The following is a 22581-nucleotide window of genomic DNA, read 5'->3' as shown; positions in this document are numbered from 1 at the left end:
GTCAGTCTCACCGAGCTTGATCACTGCAACTGCAAGCAGAGATGCTTCCATTGGCAAAGAGAGCTTGGGCTGGAGGGTAGGTAGGGAAGGACCTTCTGTGTTGCATCTACTGTATGAAAATAAACCAAAGAATGGATTTACCTTTTCCACTTGGAAGAAAGTGGAAGCAAGGTAGTGGCTGGTCCCACCTCCCCAACAGAGCATCCCCAGCTGGGCTGTGTGGTCTGGTCCGTCAGTGCTCGAGGCTGTGTCCCATCCCCAACATGGTCAGATGTGAGCTTCTGCTGGAGCTGCCTCCTGGGCATCTGCTCCAAGGGGTGTCCCCATGCTGGGGAGGAAGAGGATGGGAAGTCCCACGCTGGGGATGTTGATGTACTTTGCATATTCTGAGTTGTTTAGCCCAGTCCAGAGGAGAAAGGACCCTAAAAGGCAGCAGTGCCTGTTGTAGGGGCACTGGGGATACTGGCCCAAGAGCTATGTGCCGTAGGAGACCCCATCGTGCTTGAGGATAGCTCTGGCAGAGAGGAAGAAAATGCTCATTAACAGTTTTCCCCCTGCTTCTTTGCTATTTGCTGCCCAGCCAGGCTCTCCTGGGTGCCTGTGCCAGAGATGTGCTTGTGCCTGGGTAGGTGCTGGGGGAACTAAATGGTGTGACCAGTTGCCCCAGCGCTACGTGGTGCCCTGGGGCATCACAGCGGGATCCTTGGCACTGTGGGCACTGGCCTTGCTGTCTTCCACTCCAGGGTGGCATCTGTGCAGAGGTGACACCTGAGCAGAGCTTCTACCTGGATGAAGGTGGCCTCTGAGCAGACATAGCACCCAAGCTTAGGTGGCATCTGCCCAGGTGGAGGTGGCACTGAAGTGGAGGTGGCAATCAGCAGAAGCAGCACCCCACAACCGTCAGTGACCCCGTGCAGACCATCCATCACCTGGGGCAAGAGGTCCCCAGGGGACCCTGGTGGGGTGCTGTGGGGAGAGGACCAGGGTGCTGCCGTGGGGCTGAGGTTCCCAGCTGGCAGGGCTCTGCTGGGATGCTGATCCCTAAAGGGTGCTGCGGCCATGCGAAGGCTGTCCCCTCTCCCGTCCTCTCCTGCTGTACCTCCTACAAGTTTCGCTCGTCCCTCCCACTCCCTCCCAATGCTCGCCTTCTGTCAGGGAGCCGGGAAAGGCTGGGGATAAGGAAAGGGCTCTGCGAGCAGGGCTACCAGTCTGGCTGGCTGCCTCCTGCCGATGCTCGGGGCCGGGGAGCAGGGCAGCCAGCGCTCCCATGGACCTCCCCAGCGGGATGCTCCTCGCCTGCTCCCTCTGCCTCCTGCCCGGTAAGCTCCTGCTCCCCCTCCTACGCCCACCCCAATTCCCCAGGCAATGGGAAAGCCACCGGGAATAACTTTTGCCTATTTGGGGAAGGTGCTGGAGAAAGCCCAAGGTTAATAAGGCTGTTGGAAAAGTCTCGCCGGGAGCAGGAGGGAGGGAGGGAGGCGGGCGCCTTTGAGGCAGGCGAAGGGGAGTTGAAAGGGATGAAGATCTTTGATGGTCTCCCCAGGAATGAGCGGGCAGCGCCGCGTCCTCCCGGTCCCCCCTCCTTGGCCGGGCTGCAGTTGGAGCGGGATCAGTTAGTGTTTTTCTGAAGCATCCCTCATTTGGTGGGGGGAAAAAAGCTCCCTCCCAAAATAAAGCCAGACCTTTTTACCTAGAGTTAACTTTTGTGACCCACAGGTGGTTTGTCCCGTTGCACATGAGGGGGCTATGCAAAAGAAAAATGTCTGGGGATAAGTAAGTTAAGAGGTTTTAGGCGAGCGTTTGGCTTTAGGAGGCGAGCCTGCAGCTTCCTCCCCATACAGCTCTGTGCGTGCGGGATGGGCTCTGCCAGGGGCTGGGGTGGGAGGGGGGAGTTTATGCTTCTTGCTGGCCCCTCTCTGGCACGCTCGCACTCTCTTCTTGCAGAAAGAGACTCCCCAGCAGTGGTCATTTTTGCTGCAATTATTTCTGGCATCCTACCGCACAGAGCCCAGGCTCAGAGCAGCCAGACTGGGACCGCTCGGTGCTGCAAAGGGGAAAAAAGAGCTTTTCCCCCCTACCAGGCGCACTGCCACCGGCTCACGCCTCCCCACCAGCCTGCAGCGCTTCTGCCACTCCAAACATTTCTAAACATCCTGATGGAAAAGCGCGCCAGGGTGGTTTTTATTTTACTTCTCCCGCCCCCCCCCCCCCCTTTCTAATTGTGCTGTTGCTTGATCCTTTAAAGCCAGCCGCGGCGGAGCTGCCTTTCTTTGCTTAATAGGGAACATGTGTGTGTGCCTTGCATGGCGGCGTGGCGGGGCGCGGGGCTGCCTGCGTGGAGCTGCCGAGGCCGATGGCTCCGGCATGGAGGTGGTGGCACAGCCCCGGCCATGCTTACGTGGGCAACAGAGCCCGTGGGGTGAGCTCCCCTTAAAGAGATGCTGCTTGGGGATGCAGGATGGGTATTGCGGAGCCTCGTTGGGGAATGTGGCACATCAACAATTCCGCTTTGGGCTGAACAGGAATCCTCCACATGAGCATTTCTGCCCACAGGAGTGTTTCTGCTCACGAGGATTTCTGCCTGTGCCTGGTGATAGCAGCGCTGCTGCAGCAAACGTGAGCCATGTGCCGGTGGGAAGGGTTAATGCTTACAGCACTCTGGTGGTCTCTGGGCTAGGATTTGTTGTGGCTACTGGTCGATATATTTTGCTGAGGGTTAATGCTGGTGTTTTGCCATCCGGACTAAAAGCAAATTTGTGATGTGTGGGACCCGCTGGGGGTTGAGCTGACGGTGTCAGGTGGGGACATGCATCCTTGGAACAATCCCTTTGCTGTGCAGGCAGCGCTACCTGTCCTGGCACAAACCCTTGGATGCTTTGCCTGAGGGAAACCCCCCTCCTGGCTCTCTCCAGTGGTTCTGGGGGAACCTGCTGCCCTGCTCTTGCATCGTCCCATGGGCTGGGGGTCCGCAGAGGTACCACAGCATTCCCAGCAACTGCCTGGTGATTTCTTGGTACCCAGGGAGGAGACAGGTGATGCCAGCACTTGGCAGCCCATCCCCTTCCATCAGGTACCTTGCAGGGCTGGGGACCCCAGTGCCATGCCTCCACACACAGCCCGTCTTGGGGACAGCCAAGGGTGTTCCTAAACTTTGAATCAGGCCAGCTCCTCTTTCCAGAGGCTTTGGTGCAAGCAGGGCACAGGTCTGGGCCAGAAGCTGGAGACCCCAGCCAAGGGGTGCTGAGCCATGGCTTGTTAAAATAAATGCATTCAGTGGCTGCGAATCACCCAGTTCCTCACTGCCCAGTTGCTGCTGCAACTTCCAGAAGGATCCAGGGAAGATGTGCTGAGATGCAATAACTTTCCTTGTGTCAGACCACGCATCTGTTTTCCTTCACTGGTTTGGTTTTCCAGAGAAGGTAGTTGGCTCCTTCCCTCTCTAAAGGGTCACTAGATGGTAAAATCATTGTGCCTGCTCTATGGGGCATGTTTGATATTGTCCAGGTGGGTTCCCAAGGGACCCTCCAGTCCAGGCTTTGATGGTGGGTACTTAATTTTGGGTGGCTGCACAGCCCCAACTGTGGGTCTGAGAGGGACTCCACATCCTCACCTACCAGTTGTCCATCCACTGGCTGAGATTTGGCCAGGGAGGATCCAATAAACAACCCCCCTGAGGTGTGTGGGGCTCTGAGAAGCTAATTCACACACACACACACACACACACACGACCCCCACAGCCTATCACTTTTGTGGTGTTTCCCTGGAAAAGGGGTGGTCAGACACTTGCTGCTATTTATTCCTGATGCTGTTTGCGTTATCGCTAATGAATCTCCTGCAAATGGATAATCAGCACATTTCTTAGGGCTGTAAAACGTGGCCATCAAACAGCTCCTCCCTGGCTTTTGGGGGGCCAGAAAGATGGAATTATGGAAGCACAAGGTACTTGTGTAGCTAACGCCCCGGGGCTGTTTGTCAGAGATTTTGTGGGTAACCAGGAATGTTACAACACACGAGCCGGCGATGACTGATCTTCTGTTCATCCTCAGTATTCCCTGGCTCTCCATCCACCACTGCAGCAGCCACCAAACCCTGGGTTGTTTCCTAATAGCTGATGACAAATGCTGGCTTTGAGGTAGCGACCTGGAGAGGCATTTGGTGCTTTCAGCATCTCATTTGGCAAAGCGGGCTTGGTAGGAATTAAAGCTAGAGGGAAGCACAGGGACACGTGGACCACCGTGTTCCTTTTGGGGCCTGCTAGGTTTTGTCCAAGAATCAAGATTAAATGTTTTCTAGTTAAGCCAAATTTTTCAGTCCTAAGAGAAGTAATGTGCATGGCAGATGGGTTGCAGAGGAGCATCCAATACCACCAAAGCTCATGTGGTGGTGGGGATGGGGGTCACAGGAGCCCGGGCCGGCGCATCCCCAGGGATGCTGAGGATTGCAGGGGTCACAGTGGCAATGCGGGGGTCTGTGGACCCACCACCCTGTCAGAGGTCACCTCTCCTGCTTGGGCTTGAATGATGAGAAAGGAAGCGGGAGTGAGAACAGCAAGGCAAGTTTCAAAGTGCCAGACTGAGCTGCTTGACCCCGGCACGCTCCAGATTTTTGGCAGATGTGAGCTTTCCCCCCGCCACGTGATCCTGGGCTCCTCCAGCGAGCAGCTCTCTCATCCCTGCAAGAAAACAAGAGCGTGGCGCGGCACGTGCGCTCCTGTGTCCCATTCATACACTTTTCCTCGGATCACCTGTAGTGCCCCCAGATCCCATATGTCTTCCAGTGCTGCCTCTGGGGACACACAGCACCCCGTCAATGGACAAGCTCTGTTTACCCTGGAGAATTCAACAGAAGAGCCCATGTGGATCCAGATGTAGGTTCTCATGGGCTGGACTAGCCAGAGCCTTTGGGATGCTTCTCCCCTCTGTGTTACTGCTCCGTGTCAGCTCAGCTTCTCTCCAGAAACTCTGCCCTGAGCTATGAAAGTGCTGGAGGCCACCGAAACAGGCTGGGTTTGCATGATGCAGTTAAAATATTGACTACATTTTCCTCGTAAAAAAAAAAAAAAAAAAAAAAATTCTTCCAGCAGCTCCACTGCCCAGCTTGCATCTCCTTAAATTGCAGAAGTTTGGAGCAAAGGCAGTGAGCTAAAGCCCCAAACCTCTCACGGCAGCAGAAGCAGCCTTGGCGCAGCACAGCACCTTCCCAGAGACCCGTTGCCAGCAGTGAATCCTGTTGCCTGCCTGAAGGATGAAGGCAGGAGGATGGTGCTGAGGCCCCAAGACCATCCCCCTCCCGAAGGTTTCCTTTATGGGGAGGACTTATTTTTATTCTCTTTTGGCAGGAAAGGTGGCTTTTATTCCCAGTATTGTTTCCCAAATGTGGTGGGGTTTTTTCCTTTTCAATATTTGACCTGACAAGAATCAAAAGTTTGGACTCAACAGAAGCTCCAGTTCGGAAAGGAGGTATTTGAGGCTTCCTGCCTTGGCTGCATCGCAAGCAAAACATGTGGCTTCTGGTCGCTTATTTATGACAGTGATGTCACCCCTGACAAGAAAATGAGGCTTGGTTCTTCGGGTTGCTAAATCTCCTTGACAACCTCTCAAAAAGCTCCCATTAGTTTAAGCCAGTTTAAATATTCTGATTTTTTTTTTTTTCTTTCTGCCTCGAATGCACCCACATCTGTTGGCTTTCTGAAATTCCTCCTCTCTGCCATCCAGTGCCTGGAAACTTCCTTCCAGATCATTTTGCTTTTCCAGCCCTGTTGCTCCCCCTGGTCCTCGCTACCTGCTGTGAGCAGGATGCTCCAGCACTGAGCAGCACAAGCTCCTTACAGCACTTTTCCCTGCTCCCCCCAGTTCAGAGACATTTGCACTTAATGAAGCATTCCTGCTATTTTGGGGGGGGGGGGGGAGGAGGGGTATATTGCTTTTCACAACCATCCTGGCTGCCTCTTGCAGGAGGATACAGCTGCACCATGGGGTCTTAAAGCAAGGAGCCATGGGATGGAGGTTCCCAACTTGTTCTAGTGTTCCCACTTCCCAGAAAACTCTGCCTGGGGCTCTGCAGTGCAGAATCAGAGAAACTGCTGAATGCAAAAAATCAGGAGGAAACCTGCCACTACCTCTCTGACACTTGCTCTGTACCCAAGTGATAAAGATGCCTCTGCGTTACCTGCAACTGAACCTTGCTTAAAATACAAAATCCCCTCCCCAAAAGACCCTCCTCTTTCAGACAGGTCCAGAGTGTCACCGCACCTCACTGGTGGCAGCAATGGGATACCCCAGGGTGCTCCCAGCTCCCCACGACCTGCCCCCCTCTCTTGCCCATCATTCCTCTCAGTGGCCGGTCCTAGCTTCTGTTTCTCCACTGGGTAACAGTTAACTCAGAGGAGGTTTTAATTTGCTTTGTAATGTTAAATAAGGTCAATCTACCACAAAATATGCTGGCTCTCATCCCCTCGTCTCCTTTTTCTTTTGCCCCTGCTTTCTAGAATTTCTTTTTGTATTATTTTAAAGCTCCTTACCTCAGCTCTCCTTGGCGAGACTCTGTGGTTCTCTGCTTATGGAGCCAATGTTGCAGATTTGTTCCTATGACTGCAAAAAATCAGGTTTATCCCTAACATTCCTACTTATCAAAACACTTTCCATCCTGAATTTTTCTGCTTGGGAAGCAGCATTCCTAGACTCTCCAGTTGACAACCCCTTTATACCCCTATAAATACCAAACATGATCCTTCTGCTGCTTTAAATCCGTCCTTAATAAAGATGCCCAGATCTTCTATTAGCAAGAACCATCCAGCAGCTACGTTCTGCCCAAAGGCAAACAAAAAGCCGGGATATCCTGGCTATCAGTATCCATCCCTGCAGCTCCATCTCCAAAAGAGTTGCTCCTTGCTGGGCCATGGCCCTCTAGGCTTAAGCAAAATAATATTGTTAAGAAAAAAAGTCATCTCCTTGTAGAAGCCATGAAGCACCCGTGGAGGCTTTGAGCATGCTGCTGGCCTGAGCCGAAGTGTGTGTGTCTCTGGGCAGAGATGGGCTGATCCTTGGCTGGCTGTGGGACAGGGACCATTGGACACGCGTGGCTGCGGCATTTTGCAGCCACCAAAACAGAGGCAACACAGTGCCAGAGCTCCCCGGCACAGATAGTGCTATACCCCCTGCCCGGAGGTGGTCTTTGCCCCCAGCCAATTTCTCCATTGAATGCACCCAGGGTGGGTATGGGCACAATTTGGGGCAGTTCCTACACCCATGGATAGGCAAAGGGCCATCTCCAGTATCCCCAAAGGGCCCCAGTCCTGGGGAGGTTCACTTGACACCCCTGTCTGCACACCCTGCTGCTGGATCCAGCTCCTGGCAGAGGGGGGACCTGCCGGATCGATCCACCCCAGGGTTTGCTCCCTGACAAGCAAGTTGCTCTTGAAGGTTGACCCACATGGGCTGTGAACACTGGGCTCCCCGGAGCTGGGATGCCATGGCCAGGGATCCTGCTCCTGCTCTCCTGTGGGAAGGGGCATCCTCCAGAGCAGCCCTGGGGAGAGGAAAAGCCTGAAAATTGCCCCATCTGGGTCAGCATCCATTCTTGGGGACATCCCCCTCCTGAGCCACCTCTCTGTAGCAAACCCCCCAGCAGCACTGGCTTTTGCTCACATGGGAAAAGTGAATCCCAGCTTTGGCTCTTTGGTGCTCCAAAACCCTCAGGGACAGCCATGCTGGGTGATAGGCTCCAGACCAGGCACATCTGCACATTTTCTGTGTCCCCCTAGACCGTGGTCACTGTAGGGGTGTGTGGGGACATGGTGGTGGTCATTTCCACCACGAGCAGCTGCTGCTCCACAGCTGGAGGAGCATCGCCCATCACAGGGGGCGTGAGGAGATGTCAAAGGAGAGGAGGGTGATCTCCTCTCCCCTTCTCATGCCTGTCCTGGAAGCCCTGGCTTGAGCTGATTCCCTTTTGCAGAAGCCTAGAGGAAAAATACTTTTTCATTTATCATAAACCAAAACCACACTTTTGTTTTGGTAACAGCGGTGGGCACCAACTGAGCAGCCCCAAGGGGCATGTTGGTACCTGCCAGGGTGCTTTGCAGGTGGGCTGGGGAAGGGGGCTGCCCTCCAGGACTTGTGCAGCTGTGGCCCCTAAACGAACCTGCCTAAAGCTGCAGCTACTCTGTGGGGGATTGGGGCTGGAGAGAGGAGTGCTGGGTGGCTGCAGCTGAGGTGGGGTTAGTGTGTTTTGGACCTTCCAGCTTCCTCTCCATCATGGCTGGCATTGGGAATCCTGCACCACAGAGCTGCCGTAATGGAGTAAACTCACCACTGTTTCGTGTAGGACTCTTCTGGGACTTATTATTCAATGTGGGGGAGCAGCATTCCCAGGATGGTTGCAATTAGAGGCTCCTCTGGAGGTTATCTGTCCACCTCTGCTGAAGTAGGGTCACCTGGAACAGGTTGTCCAGTTGGGGTTTGAATATCTCCATGGGTGGAGACTGCACAGCCTCTTGGGCTGACCTGTTCGTCTCTGACCACAGTAAAAAAGCGTTTCCTCCTACCACCTCAGCAACTTGACTTCTTTTCTCTACCCAGGGTTCAGTGATACCTTCAATATTGACACCAAGAGGCCCAAAATCATAGCTGGCTCTAAGGAAGCGTATTTTGGCTACACAGTGCAGCAGCATGACATCGGTGGGAAGAAATGGTAAGTGAACTCTGCGCTGGGCTCTCCAGAGCAGGGGATCTGAAGCAACCTGCCCAAAATGCTGAATATCTCCTGCTCCATCCATCTGCCGGTTTGGGGTGGACAGTGCTGCAGCTCCAAGGGAAACTGAGGTTTGCTCTTGGTGATGCTGGTGCTAGGCCAGTCTGGGCAAAGCAGAGAATGGAAACCCTCCTGCTTTCAAAAAGAGGAGTTTTATGTAGGGGATAACAGTGTATTTTGTGTTTGATAGGTGTATATGTGTGGAGGGTACTATGCTCTGGCTCCTGCTTGGCTGCATCTTGGTGGCAGGTGTCATGTACGGGGCTTTACTCCAGGCAGGTTCACAGCTCCCCGGGGCCCCTCGGCCTCTGACACTTGCTGAAAACCCATCTAAGTTTTGGGTCAAGGCCATCCCATTTTATAGAGTTTCCACCAAAGAGCCACAGTCTGCAGAAGTGCTCAGACCTGCCTGTGTCTGTCACGAGTGCAAGATGAGACTCAGATAGGCTTTGTTCAGGTTTTGGGTTTCATGGCAGGTTTTGCTCCTTGCCAGGGCTGATGGTCCCTGGGGGATCCTGCACAGATGTTGGCAGAGACCCTTGATGCTCTCAAGAAGCATGTCTGGATGCTGCAGTGATGAGGGCAGCTCAAAAGCCCTTGAAACTCCCTGCAACTCAATTACTGCAGAGCTGAAGGATCTGCCCCAGGGGTGGACGACAGCCAGGCTTAAGGCAACAAGCAAACATGTAATTAATGCACATAAATACCCCTGAAATTAAAAAATCAGGCTTGTGTTGCCTTTGCACAACCTTTGCTGGTGCTGGCAGGGGACGTGGGGCTGGACCCTGTCCTGTGCCCTCAAGCTGAGCTGATATTTCACTGCAAGGAGGAGCAGGGAGGTTTGGCTCTAACTTTGGTCTCTCCAGCTGCCGTCAGCACAGCCTGAAACCTCCCTGCTCGCCGCTTCCCTTCTGTTTAATGGCAGGTCGGGGCCAGCCGCCCAGGCGTGCTGCAGTGAGCCCTTCCGCTGGCTCTGAGCCACAAGGATCGTGTGCTTTTCCCAAATGGTACTGTGCAACTAGCTAATGGGGTGGTGCTGATTCTCAGGGCTGCAGGAGCCGTCCGGGCTCTGGTGCTCCCGGGGAGCCACTTGCAATTAAATCCGTGCTGATGTTTGCACTCTCCAGGTTACCATTTCCTTCCGCCGTTCAGCAGAGACCTGAGTTAATATTTATAAAGCTTTGAACGGTGGGATAGGGTTCAGGTTTCCACTGGGAGCGTGTGCACTGGCGTGGGCAGGGAAGGGAGGGGGTTGCCTGGGGTGCAGCTGGTGAAGCTGCCTCTGCCCCACTGCAGAGATGGGTCCTGAGCAGGTATTTTAGCACCCAGTACCCCCTCTGAAGTTCAGAGACTCCCATTTGCATGGTGGTGATGAGCCTTTCCACTGCTTCAGCTCAAGACCAAGTGTGGGGCTGCTCATGGCTGGGCTGGGTCTCCCCAGAAGCGTGACCATGGTAGGGACCAGAGCATTCTCACAGGGGGATGTCCCTGTGGTCCTTGAGCAGGTTTGCACACAGCAGTTTGGGAGCTTTCTCCTAGAGCTGTCCCTGCCTTGCGCCGTGTCAAGGACTGGGTGGTCTCTCAGGATCCTTTTCATCCTCACTATCCATGAACCTGTGTTATGGACTGTTTCCCAACCAGCCAGCTTACACTTAAGTCAGAAACATCTGGCATGGGACACAGGCCTCCACCCTTTCTTCGCTTGAGAACGTGGATATTTACCCAAATAAATGTTTGGGGGGGGGGGGGGGGGTAAAGAATTTTGGGCAGCCTGACAGCACAACTGCTTGTGGCCAAAGCCACTGGAGCACAGCATAAACACGGCTGTTGAGTAGTTTCAGTAAATAAAATTCCTGCGACATCCCCTGCTCAAGACCTGGGTGGTTACCGGATGATGTTGCTCTGCTTGGTGTGAAGTCTTATATCCTCATCTCCCTTCACGTGATGCTGAAGCACATCTGGGAAGCATTGTGTGCTTAATTTCCAAAGGAATCTCAGCCCAGCCTGGTGTCTCCATCCCTCACCTGCTCCTGGGCAGAGCCCAGGCATGTCTGCAAGATGATGGGATGGGGTCCATGCTCTCCAGGGAAGTTGATCTGATGCTTTGGGGTCTGCAAGCTCTTCATTTGCACAGATCTTTGCTGAGAAATACTTTCTATCAGGAACAGATCCAAAACCCCAAAGAATGTGGTGGCATTTGCACTGGCCACTGCAAGAGGTTCTGGCTGTGCAGAGGTGTTTGCCAGGTCAGGGCTAAGCCCAGGAAAGGCTGCTCAGAGATCATGGTTCTCCGAAGCAGATAAAGAGCAGGAACTGAGTGCCTTTGCCATCACATTCCTCCCTACCTCTGTTTCTGCAGAATATCCTTTTCCATATCTCATTTCACCCTAAACGTGTCAAAAGTCTCCCCTTGGAGCAGAGCAGCATAACTGGATGCAAATGGCACACAGACACACCTTGCAAGGTGCTCGTGTGTCACCGTGCTCTTCAGATGACAAAATGACATCCGTAGGCACTGTGGGTGGGAAACCCTCCCAGGACTGCAGCTGAGCCTTGGGCCCGAGGAAGGGCCATCCTTGCCCACCCCTGGGCAGGGGATGCAGGACATGGGTGCGGCTGAGCCTGTCCCATCCCTCAGCCCATCTTCCCAAAGTCCTGGCCAAGGCATTTATGAGGGTTCCCCTGCAATTCCCCCCTGCCCCTTGGGGTCTAGTGTCCCTGCCAGGTGGGGATGGCAGCAGTAGCTAAGCAGTTGGGTGCTCGGTGCCTGCACGGGCTGGTTTTGCTGCTCTGCAGAGATTTCTGCCCAAAGTGAGGTCTCTGAGGGAGAGGCCCTGCAGAGTCTGGTGGAGAACACCCATTTTTTGAATATTTTCAGCCCAATTGTAGCTATAGGTGCTGTTCTAGGCATGATCCTGGCAGAGGGACTGCAGTTCCCCTGCCATCTGGGGACTCTTATGCTTTTTTTTTACTCATGCCTTCAAGCTGCCACCATCACTGATGGGATGGTCAAGGGCTGGCTTCCCTGGGGACTAGCAATGGGAGGATTTTTTCCTCCTTTCCCAGCAGGACACTGGAGCAAAGACCAGTTCTGGCTCATTTCGGCCCCTCTCGCATCTCTCCTGACAACACCAGGTGAGACACAGTTGTAGTTTCTCTTCTGTGGGTTCCTCTGCATGAATAAAAAAGGATGTTCCCTGCACAGAACGAGTGTATGTATATACATAAGTACAGCATCTATTTGAATATGCAATTATGTAGTACAAAATGTCTATTAAATATGTGTACACAGTTAAAAAATGAAGCCACCATGACTCACTCTGGTTAAAGGATAAATGACTGAACAAACAAAACATCTATAGTATAAACCAAAGATGTACAGAAGGAGCAGGATAATAATTCTGCCGAGCCTTGGCCAACCCCTGGAGCTGGCAGGAGGCAGAAGAAATGGAGATGCTAAGATGAAACCCCAGTTGCTTGTAAAGCAGAAGCCAGAAGTGTCCTTCAATACCATCCCAGAGGAGTGCAACAAAGTCCACTGAAATGCAGAAGAGCCCAGAGAAACTAAATGGTTATCTCAGAAGCATGGTTCATATAGGAGCGATGGTTATAACAACGTGCAGAAACCCGGCTGCCAAATACCAAATGTGGAATCTGAGGCCTTTGGCACCTATCCTTCAGTCTGAGTCTTTTAATGCTGCTTTTGGCTAGTGTGGATGGTTTTAGAAGGGTTTCAAAGCAGCTTTTTACATATACATATATATATACACGTGTGTGTAAAGGCGTATTTGAGTGTATACAAACATATATCATATTCTCTAGGTGTATTTTTAGTTGTATTTCCCTTTTTCTAACCTTTCAAGAAAGGAGCCAGAGAATTTGCACATGGGGGCTGTAACTGCAACCCTGATAGTGGAAAATCTGGGAGGAAAGAATTCAGATTATTAAACTCCAGGGGAAAAAATGCTTGGATATATAGTGCTTGAAAAGCTCATCAATTCATGGGGTGGTTTTTCCCTGCTCACTGTCTTCCAGAGCAGCGAGTGGCTTTCAGACCTCCCTCTCAACACTTTCTCTCCCTTTTTCATTAAGATGGAGGTGCCTTCTCCAAGTATGTGAATGGAAAAAATGACAAGAGGCTACTGAAACTCATCCTAATGTGCAATGTAGGTTCGCACAGCGGCAGCCAGGCAGTGGCTGCCCTGCCCTGGAGCAATCCCAGTACAGGCAAGGCAAGTGGTGCCCAGCGCGTTACAGTGTCTGAGCATCCCCGTCCCCAGGGCTGGGCATTTTAGGGGAAATCTGGGGGGAATGGGAGCTCCCTGTGCTGCGGAGCATGGGGCAAAGTGGCCTGGCAGGAGATTTGGTAGGAAATGGGGCTACCGTATGGGCAGAGATGATTATGGTGTTGACTGGAAGTGGTGAGTTGGCTTAGAGCTGCTCCTCTGCCCCAAGTCACACTTTGGTTCCTGCCATTTTGAGGGTATTTAAGGTGTGAGTCACATGAGGCAGGAGCTGTGTCACTCCCGAAGGAAGGACAAAAGGACCTGTTCACTCCTCCCACACGTGCACAGGAGGACACACCAACCACTGCCCTCGGTTCTCCATTGCCACCAGACACCCCAATACAGAAGCAGGCGAGGGAGAGAGGCTGGGGGGGTGGATTGTGCCTCCACGGGGCAGACGGCAGCAGCCGTGATGCTCCACGCAGTGAGTGCCAGGACTGCTGCCCCACGCCGGCTTGCATCTGCGGATTGAAAGTCTCCAGCTATGCAAAAAATGAAGCTTGAGAAAAACTGGCTGTGGAAGGAAAACCCTGGGAATAAACATCCATTGGCCTTCAGCAGCCGTAAAAATAATAAATACAGCATTCCCGAGCTGGCTGAGGGCAGGGTTGCGCTCATGCTGCTGGCAAGGTGGCATGGCCAGGGAGTGGGTCCCTGGCCACGCTGGCAACCAGATGGGCTTCAAGGGCTGCAGGTCTGGCATTTGAGGTGCTGGATGCTCTCTAGCTGCTCTCTTCCTCCTGAAATTGTGCTGTCCCAACTCTGCTTTGAAGCGAAGGGGTGCTGTGAAGCCTTGGTGCAGGGTTTGGGCCCCTTGAGCCCCTCCCTGTGCTCAGTTCCCCTCTGCCTTCAGCAAGAGCTCATCCTTGCAAGCACCCCAGAGCTAACCCCCCTCCTTGCAAGGGTGCCTGAAGGGGGGCAGCCCTTACCTCCCATCCTCACGGCTGCTCCAGGCACAGACATGACGTTTCCAGTTTGAGCGTGGCCAAAGGGAAAAGGAGGAGGGAGAAGAAAGAAAAAATCTGCTCAGTGGATTTAAAGTTATAATTGTGCTGATCTGGAAAAACAGTCAAAGGGTTTGCTATTTCCCTACTACTGCGAGAGGCTTTCTTGGCTGTAATTCTCCTGTGGTTTGGCCAGTACCCGAGAGCTTGGATTATTTTGGTGAAAGGGTACATAACTGCAAAGCATTCCTCCGGTGCGGGGATAATGTCTGCTCCCGGCTCTCCCTCCCACCACGCCGGGGCTGCAGGCACAGGCTGGCTGCAGGCTGAGGGGTACTGTAGTAGCTCACCCCATCTCCTGTGTTCAGGGGTTGTCCCTTTTTTGGCACAGTATGGCCATTTTTTTTCCAGAAAGTCCCATAGGCTCTCTTATTAGCATCGCTGGGGTCTTCGGGGCTGTTCCACAGGTTGGTCTGTCCTTGCCTGGCACCTTCCCAGGGTGCCTCGGAGCACACAGGCATCTGACATCCCTGTGGCACATCTTCCTTGCCATAAAGGTGTGTGGTTATCACAGACTCTGGGGTCAGTTTGAATCAGCTGCAAGGTTAGGCCCTTTCTTTTTTTAAATTTTTTTTTTTTAGAAAGCATTTGGTCTAATTGGAAAAATAGATGTGGTCTCATGTTACTCGCTGTAGGGCTTGCAGAGGAGAGGGGCTCGCAGGAGGATGTCCCCTTGCATCAAACCCAGGCTGCACTCCACTGACAGACTCTTTCAGCCTGCTACCGACCAAGAGGAGGAAGAAAAAGGTTTGCCACCCTGTCCAGCAAAAAACCAAAACTTCACTGGGTATTTTTTTCAGCAAGGGAACCAACAGGAGGCATTGTGGAGAAATAGGGATTTGGGCTACATAACAAACCCAGCCAGTGGAGAGCAGCTGCCTCACAGGTTCTGGGCTCCCAGGCATCCCAGCATCACCCCAAGGGCCTGAAAATTTCCTCTCCCCCAACCCTGCAGGTTTACCCTAGGCTTTCCAAACCACCACAGCAAGAGCAGAATTCTCTAATGTACCTTTGCTCGTCGTGGCACATGGGTGCTTCCTCCTCCAAGGTGCACCAGTTTTAAGAAGAGCTGGAGGAGGCCCATCAAGCACAAGCTTTAGCAGATGGGCCCTTGCTGCACAGAGGAAAATTGTCTCCTTGGTCCTTTTTAAAGCATCCTTATTGCACCATAGCATCAGCATCCAGGCATAGCCCTAAGACCCCAGCACCCCTGCCGTGGTGAGACCAGGGGAGACTGGAGGTGGATGGACACCAGGTCCTGCCTGTGCCACCATAATACACATGTGCTGCGAAATATCTGTAGCTTCATTTATGAAGATCTCTAGAGAGGAAGAGGGTCTTGATCCTTTCCAGCCCATATTTTTCACCCATAAAAAGGCCTTTGCAATCAGATGTTCATTATTTATGGTTGGGAGCTTGGTGTCCTCGTACCAAAGGGCAGCTGAAGAGAGCTGTGATGTCAGGGCTGGTGACCCAATGGTGCCTCCAGTGCAGAAATACATGGGTTGGGGAACCCCAAAAACACCATTACCTGGTGATAATGCATGACTGGGGAAAGCAAGAGGCAGCTGGTGAGAACTGGAGTCGCAGATCAGCGTTTGCTTTGGAAACCTCCAGAAGAAAGCCGGAGATCACACAAGTCCTGATGGACACACGCAGCTTACAGAGAGCATCAACCAGCAGCTCCAAACACCACAGTAGAAACCTGCATCCGGGCCAAGAATCACTGACGGGCCTCGCCTGTAAACACCTCTTTATTACAATATCCCTAAGTAAAAGGGAAAAAATTACACCAGGAAAAATAAGAAAGTATCATTACTGCTGACCACAATATTCTGCGAGTTCCTCAGACATGGTTTGCAACACGCCCGTCATCTGCTATTTTAAGGAGTGCGCCGGTGATTTTGCTTACTGCAATATCTGTGTAATTGCTGCAGCAGCGCCCGGGGCTCGGACCTGGCTTGTCTCCGTCTCTGGTCCCGTGTCCTGGCACTGGGTCCCCTCGGGGCTGTTCCTGTGACGTGGCCACTCAGCATGGGGGCAGATAGCCTGACGGGTCCTGCCCAGCCGCGGGAGGGATTGCAGACGTGCTGTGGGAACGGGCTGTGTAATTAGGAGCATCCATTCCCAGCTCGACCCGGCATGCGGAACAGCTGGGTGAATTACAGTCGTGTTTATGTTTCGTTTTGCAATGAGAGGGTTTGTTATGAAGCAGAGAAAACATTGATCAGCCTTTAAAAAAGTTGCTTATGTGTATCGGTGGCAGATGGACAGCCTCCTGCAGGCACTCACCGTGCGGGGACAGGAGGGGACAGGGATGGGGACAAAGCTCACTGCCAGCAGTGGGTTGGGGTCTGGATCCGCTTGGGCACTGCAGGGTCAGCGGGACCCAAACGTCAAAGCAAGGATATGCTCCATCTTGGGAGAGAAATCCCCTAAAACTCACCAAATGTGGGGATGGAGCACTGCAACTGCTCTGTCATTAGTAGGTTGTCTATTAATTGGGGTAATACAGGGAGCATAGGGATATTTGGGAGCGAGCACAAGGCTCTAATGCCTCCACCGGGAATGCTTCTGCCAAGGGATGATTTGTCAGGTATTCAGTGGGCAAAACGGTCTTGCAAAGGGTGTAACATTCCCCTGCACACACCGCTAAACAACGAGCCCAAATGGCTCGTTGGTCACGAGTAAGCCCAAAGGTGTGTGCTGGGTGGAGGGTGTCATCGCAGACGCTGTCCTAGGGCTGGAGATGGTCGGGGAGGGATCAGGATGAGGTGATGTTGCACGCAGGAGAGAAGGATATGGATGTGGCTGGGAGGAGCATCCTCTCCTGTGTGCCAGCGCCTGGGCGCATTGTCCCTTGTTGAGGGTAATGGAAACCTGATGCAGACTGTGCAAATACTTCCCTGCTGTAACCATCCTCTTCCTCCCCCTCCTCTGCCGCACGCCCCAGGGCTGGGTGAAACTTGCTGCTGCCAGGTGGGAAAGCAAAAGTTTGCATCACTCCGGGCTTTGTGCACCATGCTTCTCCACAACTGCCTGCTGAATGTACCCAGCTGATACTATTTAACACGCCGCTAACCCCGCGCTGTCAGGACGCTTGTTGGTGTTCCCAGAGCCAGCACCTCTTCCCACTGCCAGCCTGTGCTCCTCTCCCAGATGCCCCAGGCTCCCTCCCTGGCTGCTTCTGGCCCATGGGACTACTCCTTAGAGAGACCCAAAAAATCACTTTGTCATCTTCTAATATCCCTGCTGCCCCTCCCCAGGCTTTGGGCACTGCCAAAGGATGGATCTGGGTTTAACACTGCAACAGCCACCAACTCAGGCTCCCTCTATGAGACCGTGTTGGAGGTCACCTGACGCTTGGCCACAGCTCTTTGTCCCAAGCGTGTTTTGCAGCGGCCTTTGGTCACCAACACACGCGTTTTCTCTGCTCATGGTGAGCAGAAGTCCCCAGAGCAGCAGCCTGCTCATTGCTGCTCACACAAGGCAGTGGGATCCTCACCATCAGCACTGCCTGTGCTCTTCAGCAGAGCTGTCTCCTAATTAAAGATGAAAAAATGACCAGAGATTGATAAAATTATTTGCTAGAGGGTGCACAGAAAGCTGCTGGAACTCATTTTCAGGCCCCACATCCTCCTGTGCCACCATCTCATTGACTTCGCTGCTGTTTCTCCCTCTCCTTGGAATCCCACTAGGTGTTTTTTTCCACTGTTGCCAATGTGGAGAAAAACATTTCAAAGTCCGTTTCTCTGTCACACTTCTTCCAAGGAACCCTGATCCGATTTAAAGTTTTCCACAGCTGAACTCTCCCTTTCCTGCACCTCTTTAATCACTTCTTCATCCAGTTCCATCTTGAATAAATTAACTGCAAGTGAATTTGCCTTGCAGGAGATTAAGTGTCCCATTGATTGAAAAATCCTGTGAAAAGCATAGTTGCTTCTCCATTCCTCCCTAATCCCTGCATTCCCGGATCACCAGCTAGACATACCTTCCTTTCCTGATTTCTTTCCATTTAATCAAAATATCTTAAGGCTCAAAATGAGCTTTGCAACCTCTCCGTAGTGCACCCAGGGAGCCTGCTGTGCTGGGGGGGTTATTCCCTTAAAAAGTCAGGAATTTGCTGGATGAAAAAAGGCTGTGGGGGCACCTTTATGTGGGGTGTGGGATCATCATGTGTATGGGCTGAGCAATGTCTGGGCAAAGGTACTGATTAATACAGTCCTGGCAGGAGAAAATGTGGGGAAAAGACAACAGTGATTTAGGGACAATAGGCAGAATTGTAAAATTTATGCAATAGCAAATAATAAATGAAGATAAATAGGGACTGAAAAAATGAAGCAGACCAGACTCAGGACTGTCAGAGGTGGTTTGATGGTGTTGGTACCCTCCTCCAGGATGGGATGCTGGAGACGGGCACATCCCTTCGGCTCAGTGTGGGAGTCTGGACATGCATCCAAACAGCCACGAATTTTTAAGCACTGAACTCTGGGACAAGTTTCCCAGGGAAACGCTGACTTCTCCATCACTTGATGCCTTCAAATCAGGGATGGATGTTTTCCTGGGAGATGTGCTCCAGCCAAAAATAATTTATTGGGTTCGGTTCTGAGTAACTGGCATCAATTAATGTCTGTGACACAGGGAATTTCACCAGATAATGTTGTGACTAAGAGGAAAAAAACAAAAAGCAATAATTCAATCAGTAGCGAGCAGCTGTGATTCTTAAGTGTTTTAGACACTGAAGCACGGCGGTGTTTCATGTTTTATGTTGCCCTGTCATGCTAGAATCCCTGCACACACTGCTCATGTGCTCATGTAATGAAATCATGTAAAACAGTGCAAAAAAATGCAGATTGAGCTTGACACATCATTTTGCTGTTTGATGTGAGGCTCAGCCAGCCTGCAGCCGTGGACACAGCCGTCCCATCCCCAGCCCGGGCAGGACACCGGCAAGCAGGACCCAGCACGGGGGCTTTGCTAGCAGAGCAGGAATTGGGTTTCCACTCCCCTCACTGCACAGGCAGAGCAGAAGCTCCTCTAGTATTTCCACCAACAGCCTGGTTTTCCTTTTTTTAGTTGTTTTTTCCCAGGATGAAAGTTAAAAATATGTCCTCAGACATGTTGCTCTGAGCAGTCTGCGCTTTTCACATTTAATCCCTTTTTTTTTTTTGCTTTTGTTTTCCCCATAAGGAGTGCATGAAAAGGAAGGCGAGGGCGGGCTTGTTTGGTTCTTATTTTCTTTTAAAGCTTCATTTATTAGCCAAGCCATGACGCAAGGGCCAGCCGCTTTGCTCTTTGCAGAGGGCTTTGCTTGTTTAACACCAGGCCAGGGGGGATTGCAACCCTCCAGGGAGCACGAGAGGGGAGATTTGGGGTGACCCAAGGGTGCGTGAGGATGGGGAGAGCTGGCACGGGGCAGGGAATGGCTCCCTGCTGCAGCAAGATGCTCCAATTGGATTTGAGTGATTTGGAATAGGACTTTTTTTTTAAAAAAAAAAAAAAAGAAAAACCCCCAACATTTAGAGCACAGACTTACAAACCACAAAGTAAAGGAAGAGGTTTGTAAGCAACCTGTGAGCTGGTGAGCAGAGCAGCATCTCTGACAGCCGACTTTGGGGAACACTTACAACATCCCTGCAAACAGCTGGAAAAGCCTTTTCTTGAGCTGCCAAGTTTCCATGAGAATTTAGAAATTAGAATTAGCTTCAGCTAATCAATCATTTAAATTTAACCGAAAAGGGAAAACAATGCCATTGTCTTCGGGAGACAAAAATTCTGGTTGCATGAGCTTCACAACCCCTTTACATTCATGGCAGCATCTGTAAATATTTGGGCTTTCTTGGAGTGTCCAGCTCTGACGTAGGGCTGGGGAACTGGGGGAACGGGTGGTTTGCCCTCGTCATTGTCTCGCATTTGAAAGAGATGCTTCAACTTAATAACTGCTGGTGTTCGGGAATATTTATTAATGAGTAATGATAATTTTAATACCAGAATATTAATTAATGAGAAAGTCCCAGATAGGATTTCTGGCTGAGGAGGGGGACACATCAAGGTGGAGCTGCTCTGACATGATCATGTTAAATCCTATTTATGTTAAATTCTTCTTTGGGAGTTAAGATTTAAAAATGAGAACATCATCTTCTGAGGTGTCTCAACCTTTATTTCTTTTTCATCTTCAAGGTCTTTTTCTCTCCCCCTCCCACATCCTTTCACTGCGTTTCATATCTTTCACCTTCTCCTCCTCTCTGGCCATGAGCAAACAGACATGGATAGTGCAGCAGAGGGACACAAGCAAACTCCTTGTGCAGGTCAGGGAGAAGGTACCAGACTTCCCTGGGCTTCTGGATGCTACTGAGGATAGCTCCAGATGGTTATTATTTCCCCCTAATTAATGTCCTTGTTAGCAATGAAGCTCTAAGACAGGAAGTATTTCCATGAGAATCCTTAAATGCCGCTTAGATTTTGGAGCTTTTAATTTGGTGAGCAATTCCATTTTATAGTGATGGAATAAAAGAATGAGTGTTTAGTGTCTTTGTAGAAGAAGCACTTTAAAAAAATGACCATTTCTGGTCTAACAGGGAACATCTGTGCTGGGGACAGTCGCTTTGCCAGCTGCTGGGTAGGGCGGCACAGAACAAAAGAGGTCCCTGTTTATCTGGTGATCCGGACTTGGATGGTTGCATCCACCGATAGGATTTTGAAAGCAAAAAAAAAGTAATGGAGCAGATTTATTTTGGGCTAACACATTGGGAGCAGAAGACACCAATAACTCGTGATTCAGAGTATTTTTGAACTAGCCTGGGAGGAATGGTCAGATTCCTCAGGTCCTGCTCTGCTCCTCCTTTGGTTTGCTCTTTTGTACTATTCTGGTCAAGTCCACAAGAATAAGTGAGAAAAATGCTTGCGATGTCCCCAATACATCCTGACTAGTGAGCTGCATCCTTGGTGGATGTATGTGGTTTTATTAGCTCCTCTTATTTTAAAGAACAGATTGAGGCCCAATGTCCTCACCAGCTGCTGAGCTGGGGATCCTAACGTACCGCTCTGGACTGCTCATAAGTGAATAACCCCAGGTTGGAGTAAAACTCTTGGAAATTCACTTTTCCAGCTTTTCAGTGGGGAAAATTCCTTGTGGATCCCAGTGTGAGTTGCCATCACTGCTATACCAGCTCCTTGCTATTCTATCAGGTATCACTAGGCAGGACTCCTCCCTACACATCCATGTCCTGAAGATGATCCTGGCATGAAAATGTTCTTACCTGAAGCAGTGGTGAGAAGGGACACCTCCGTCCCCTCCTCCCTGGGGTCAGCTGCATCAACCACGGGACCTCAGACAGATGCTGAATGTCTCAGTGCCAGTGCTGGCCATGAGCCAGGGCAGTGATGGGGGTCCCCTGCTCCTCCCAGTGCTGCCAGATGGTTTTGCAGACCTTGCTCGCTGCCAGACATTTGTTCGCCCCCGTTGCATCTGATGGGCATTACTTCCAAGCAGCAGTGAGTCATGGTCCCCAGCTTATTGCTGCCTGCTGTCATGGGAAGGGGAAGTCAAAATAGTGCTTTTGCTGCTTGCGCCAAGTCAGGGTGGGGGAACGATGGTGTCACCCCAACAAGGGACCCTTTCCTGACACCTCCTGAACCATGAACTGAGGACTTGGGCTGGGGAATCCTTTTTCCCGTGGGGGCTTCCCTCTAGCAGTGGCTGTGGGTTTGTTCCTGCACTGACAGACCCCTCTTTCCCACAGGCTGGTGGTGGGAGCTCCCTACGAAACCAACGGCCAGCAGAAGACAGGAGATGTCTACAAGTGCCCAGTGACCAGTGACACCCACAGCAACTGCACCAAACTCAACCTAGGTACCGCACACTCGTGGGGCAGCGAGGGGAACTGGCCATTTTTTACATGGTGCTTTTTACCACGGTTTTGGTCTGTGAAGTTGTGCCCTGTTGAGTTGTCCAGATTGTCCCCAAAAAGCATGAGGACTGCATGCTTTAGGAGGATTTTCAGATAAGGAATTATTTCAGGTGTTCATGTTAGTCCTGGTGCTGAGCTTTAAGCCACATTGAGGTAAAATCAAGCAAATCAGAACAAAGTTTAAAAGTTATTTATTTAATATAGCTTAAACTGGTTTATTAAATAATCAGGATAAACTTATCAATGGATAATGCTCCCACTGGCTGCACTTGGCAGTGTCTGTATTCCTTTTCTGGGGGATGATCGGACAACATGCCCACTGCAGCAGGTTCCCTGGGCGCAGGCAAGTTTTGATCCCGGCATCCAGCCTGCCCCCACAGCTTTAGTATTTGGGGAATTATCACCCAGCCCCACCACCCTCAGGCCCCATCACTGCTGTCGAAGGAGGAGAGACCCCAGGGGTGCTCCGGTCCTGCAGACATCCTAATCCCATCTCCCTGGATGGAGAGAGCGAGCTCTTCCTCAGGGTTTCTCAGGCTGGTCCAGCACCAACTGTACTGACAGCACAATATCATGATATTGGGACATGTCTGCCCCAGACTGGGGCAGTGGGGGGCATGGGGGGACAAG

At 51.6% G+C, this 22581-nt stretch overlaps 1 protein-coding gene across 4 annotated transcripts in view; it reads left to right on the top strand.

The window, feature by feature from the left end:
* Positions 1–1186: 1186 nt before the first annotated feature.
* Positions 1187–22581, top strand: part of ITGA11 (integrin subunit alpha 11) — a 50996-nt gene continuing 29601 nt past the window's right edge. For 3 of the 4 annotated variants that reach the window (XM_074917655.1, XM_074917654.1, XM_074917657.1), the window contains exon 1: positions 21796–21893. Coding sequence is in view for 1 of the 4 variants with exons in the window: in XM_074917653.1 (XP_074773754.1) it covers positions 1268–1319; positions 8580–8691; positions 21784–21893 (274 nt within the window). In the remaining 3 variants the exon portion in view is untranslated. Of the gene's footprint in view, positions 1320–8579; positions 8692–21783; positions 21894–22581 lie in introns of those variants that run through there. The other variant, XM_074917653.1, reaches the window with a different exon arrangement.

The sequence above is a fragment of the Athene noctua genome, chromosome 13 (assembly GCF_965140245.1).
Source record: "Athene noctua chromosome 13, bAthNoc1.hap1.1, whole genome shotgun sequence".
NCBI classification, from domain to species: Eukaryota; Metazoa; Chordata; class Aves; order Strigiformes; family Strigidae; genus Athene; species Athene noctua.
The sequence above is the reverse complement of the archived record's forward strand: the minus strand, read 5'-3'. Positions and strand labels throughout refer to the sequence as shown.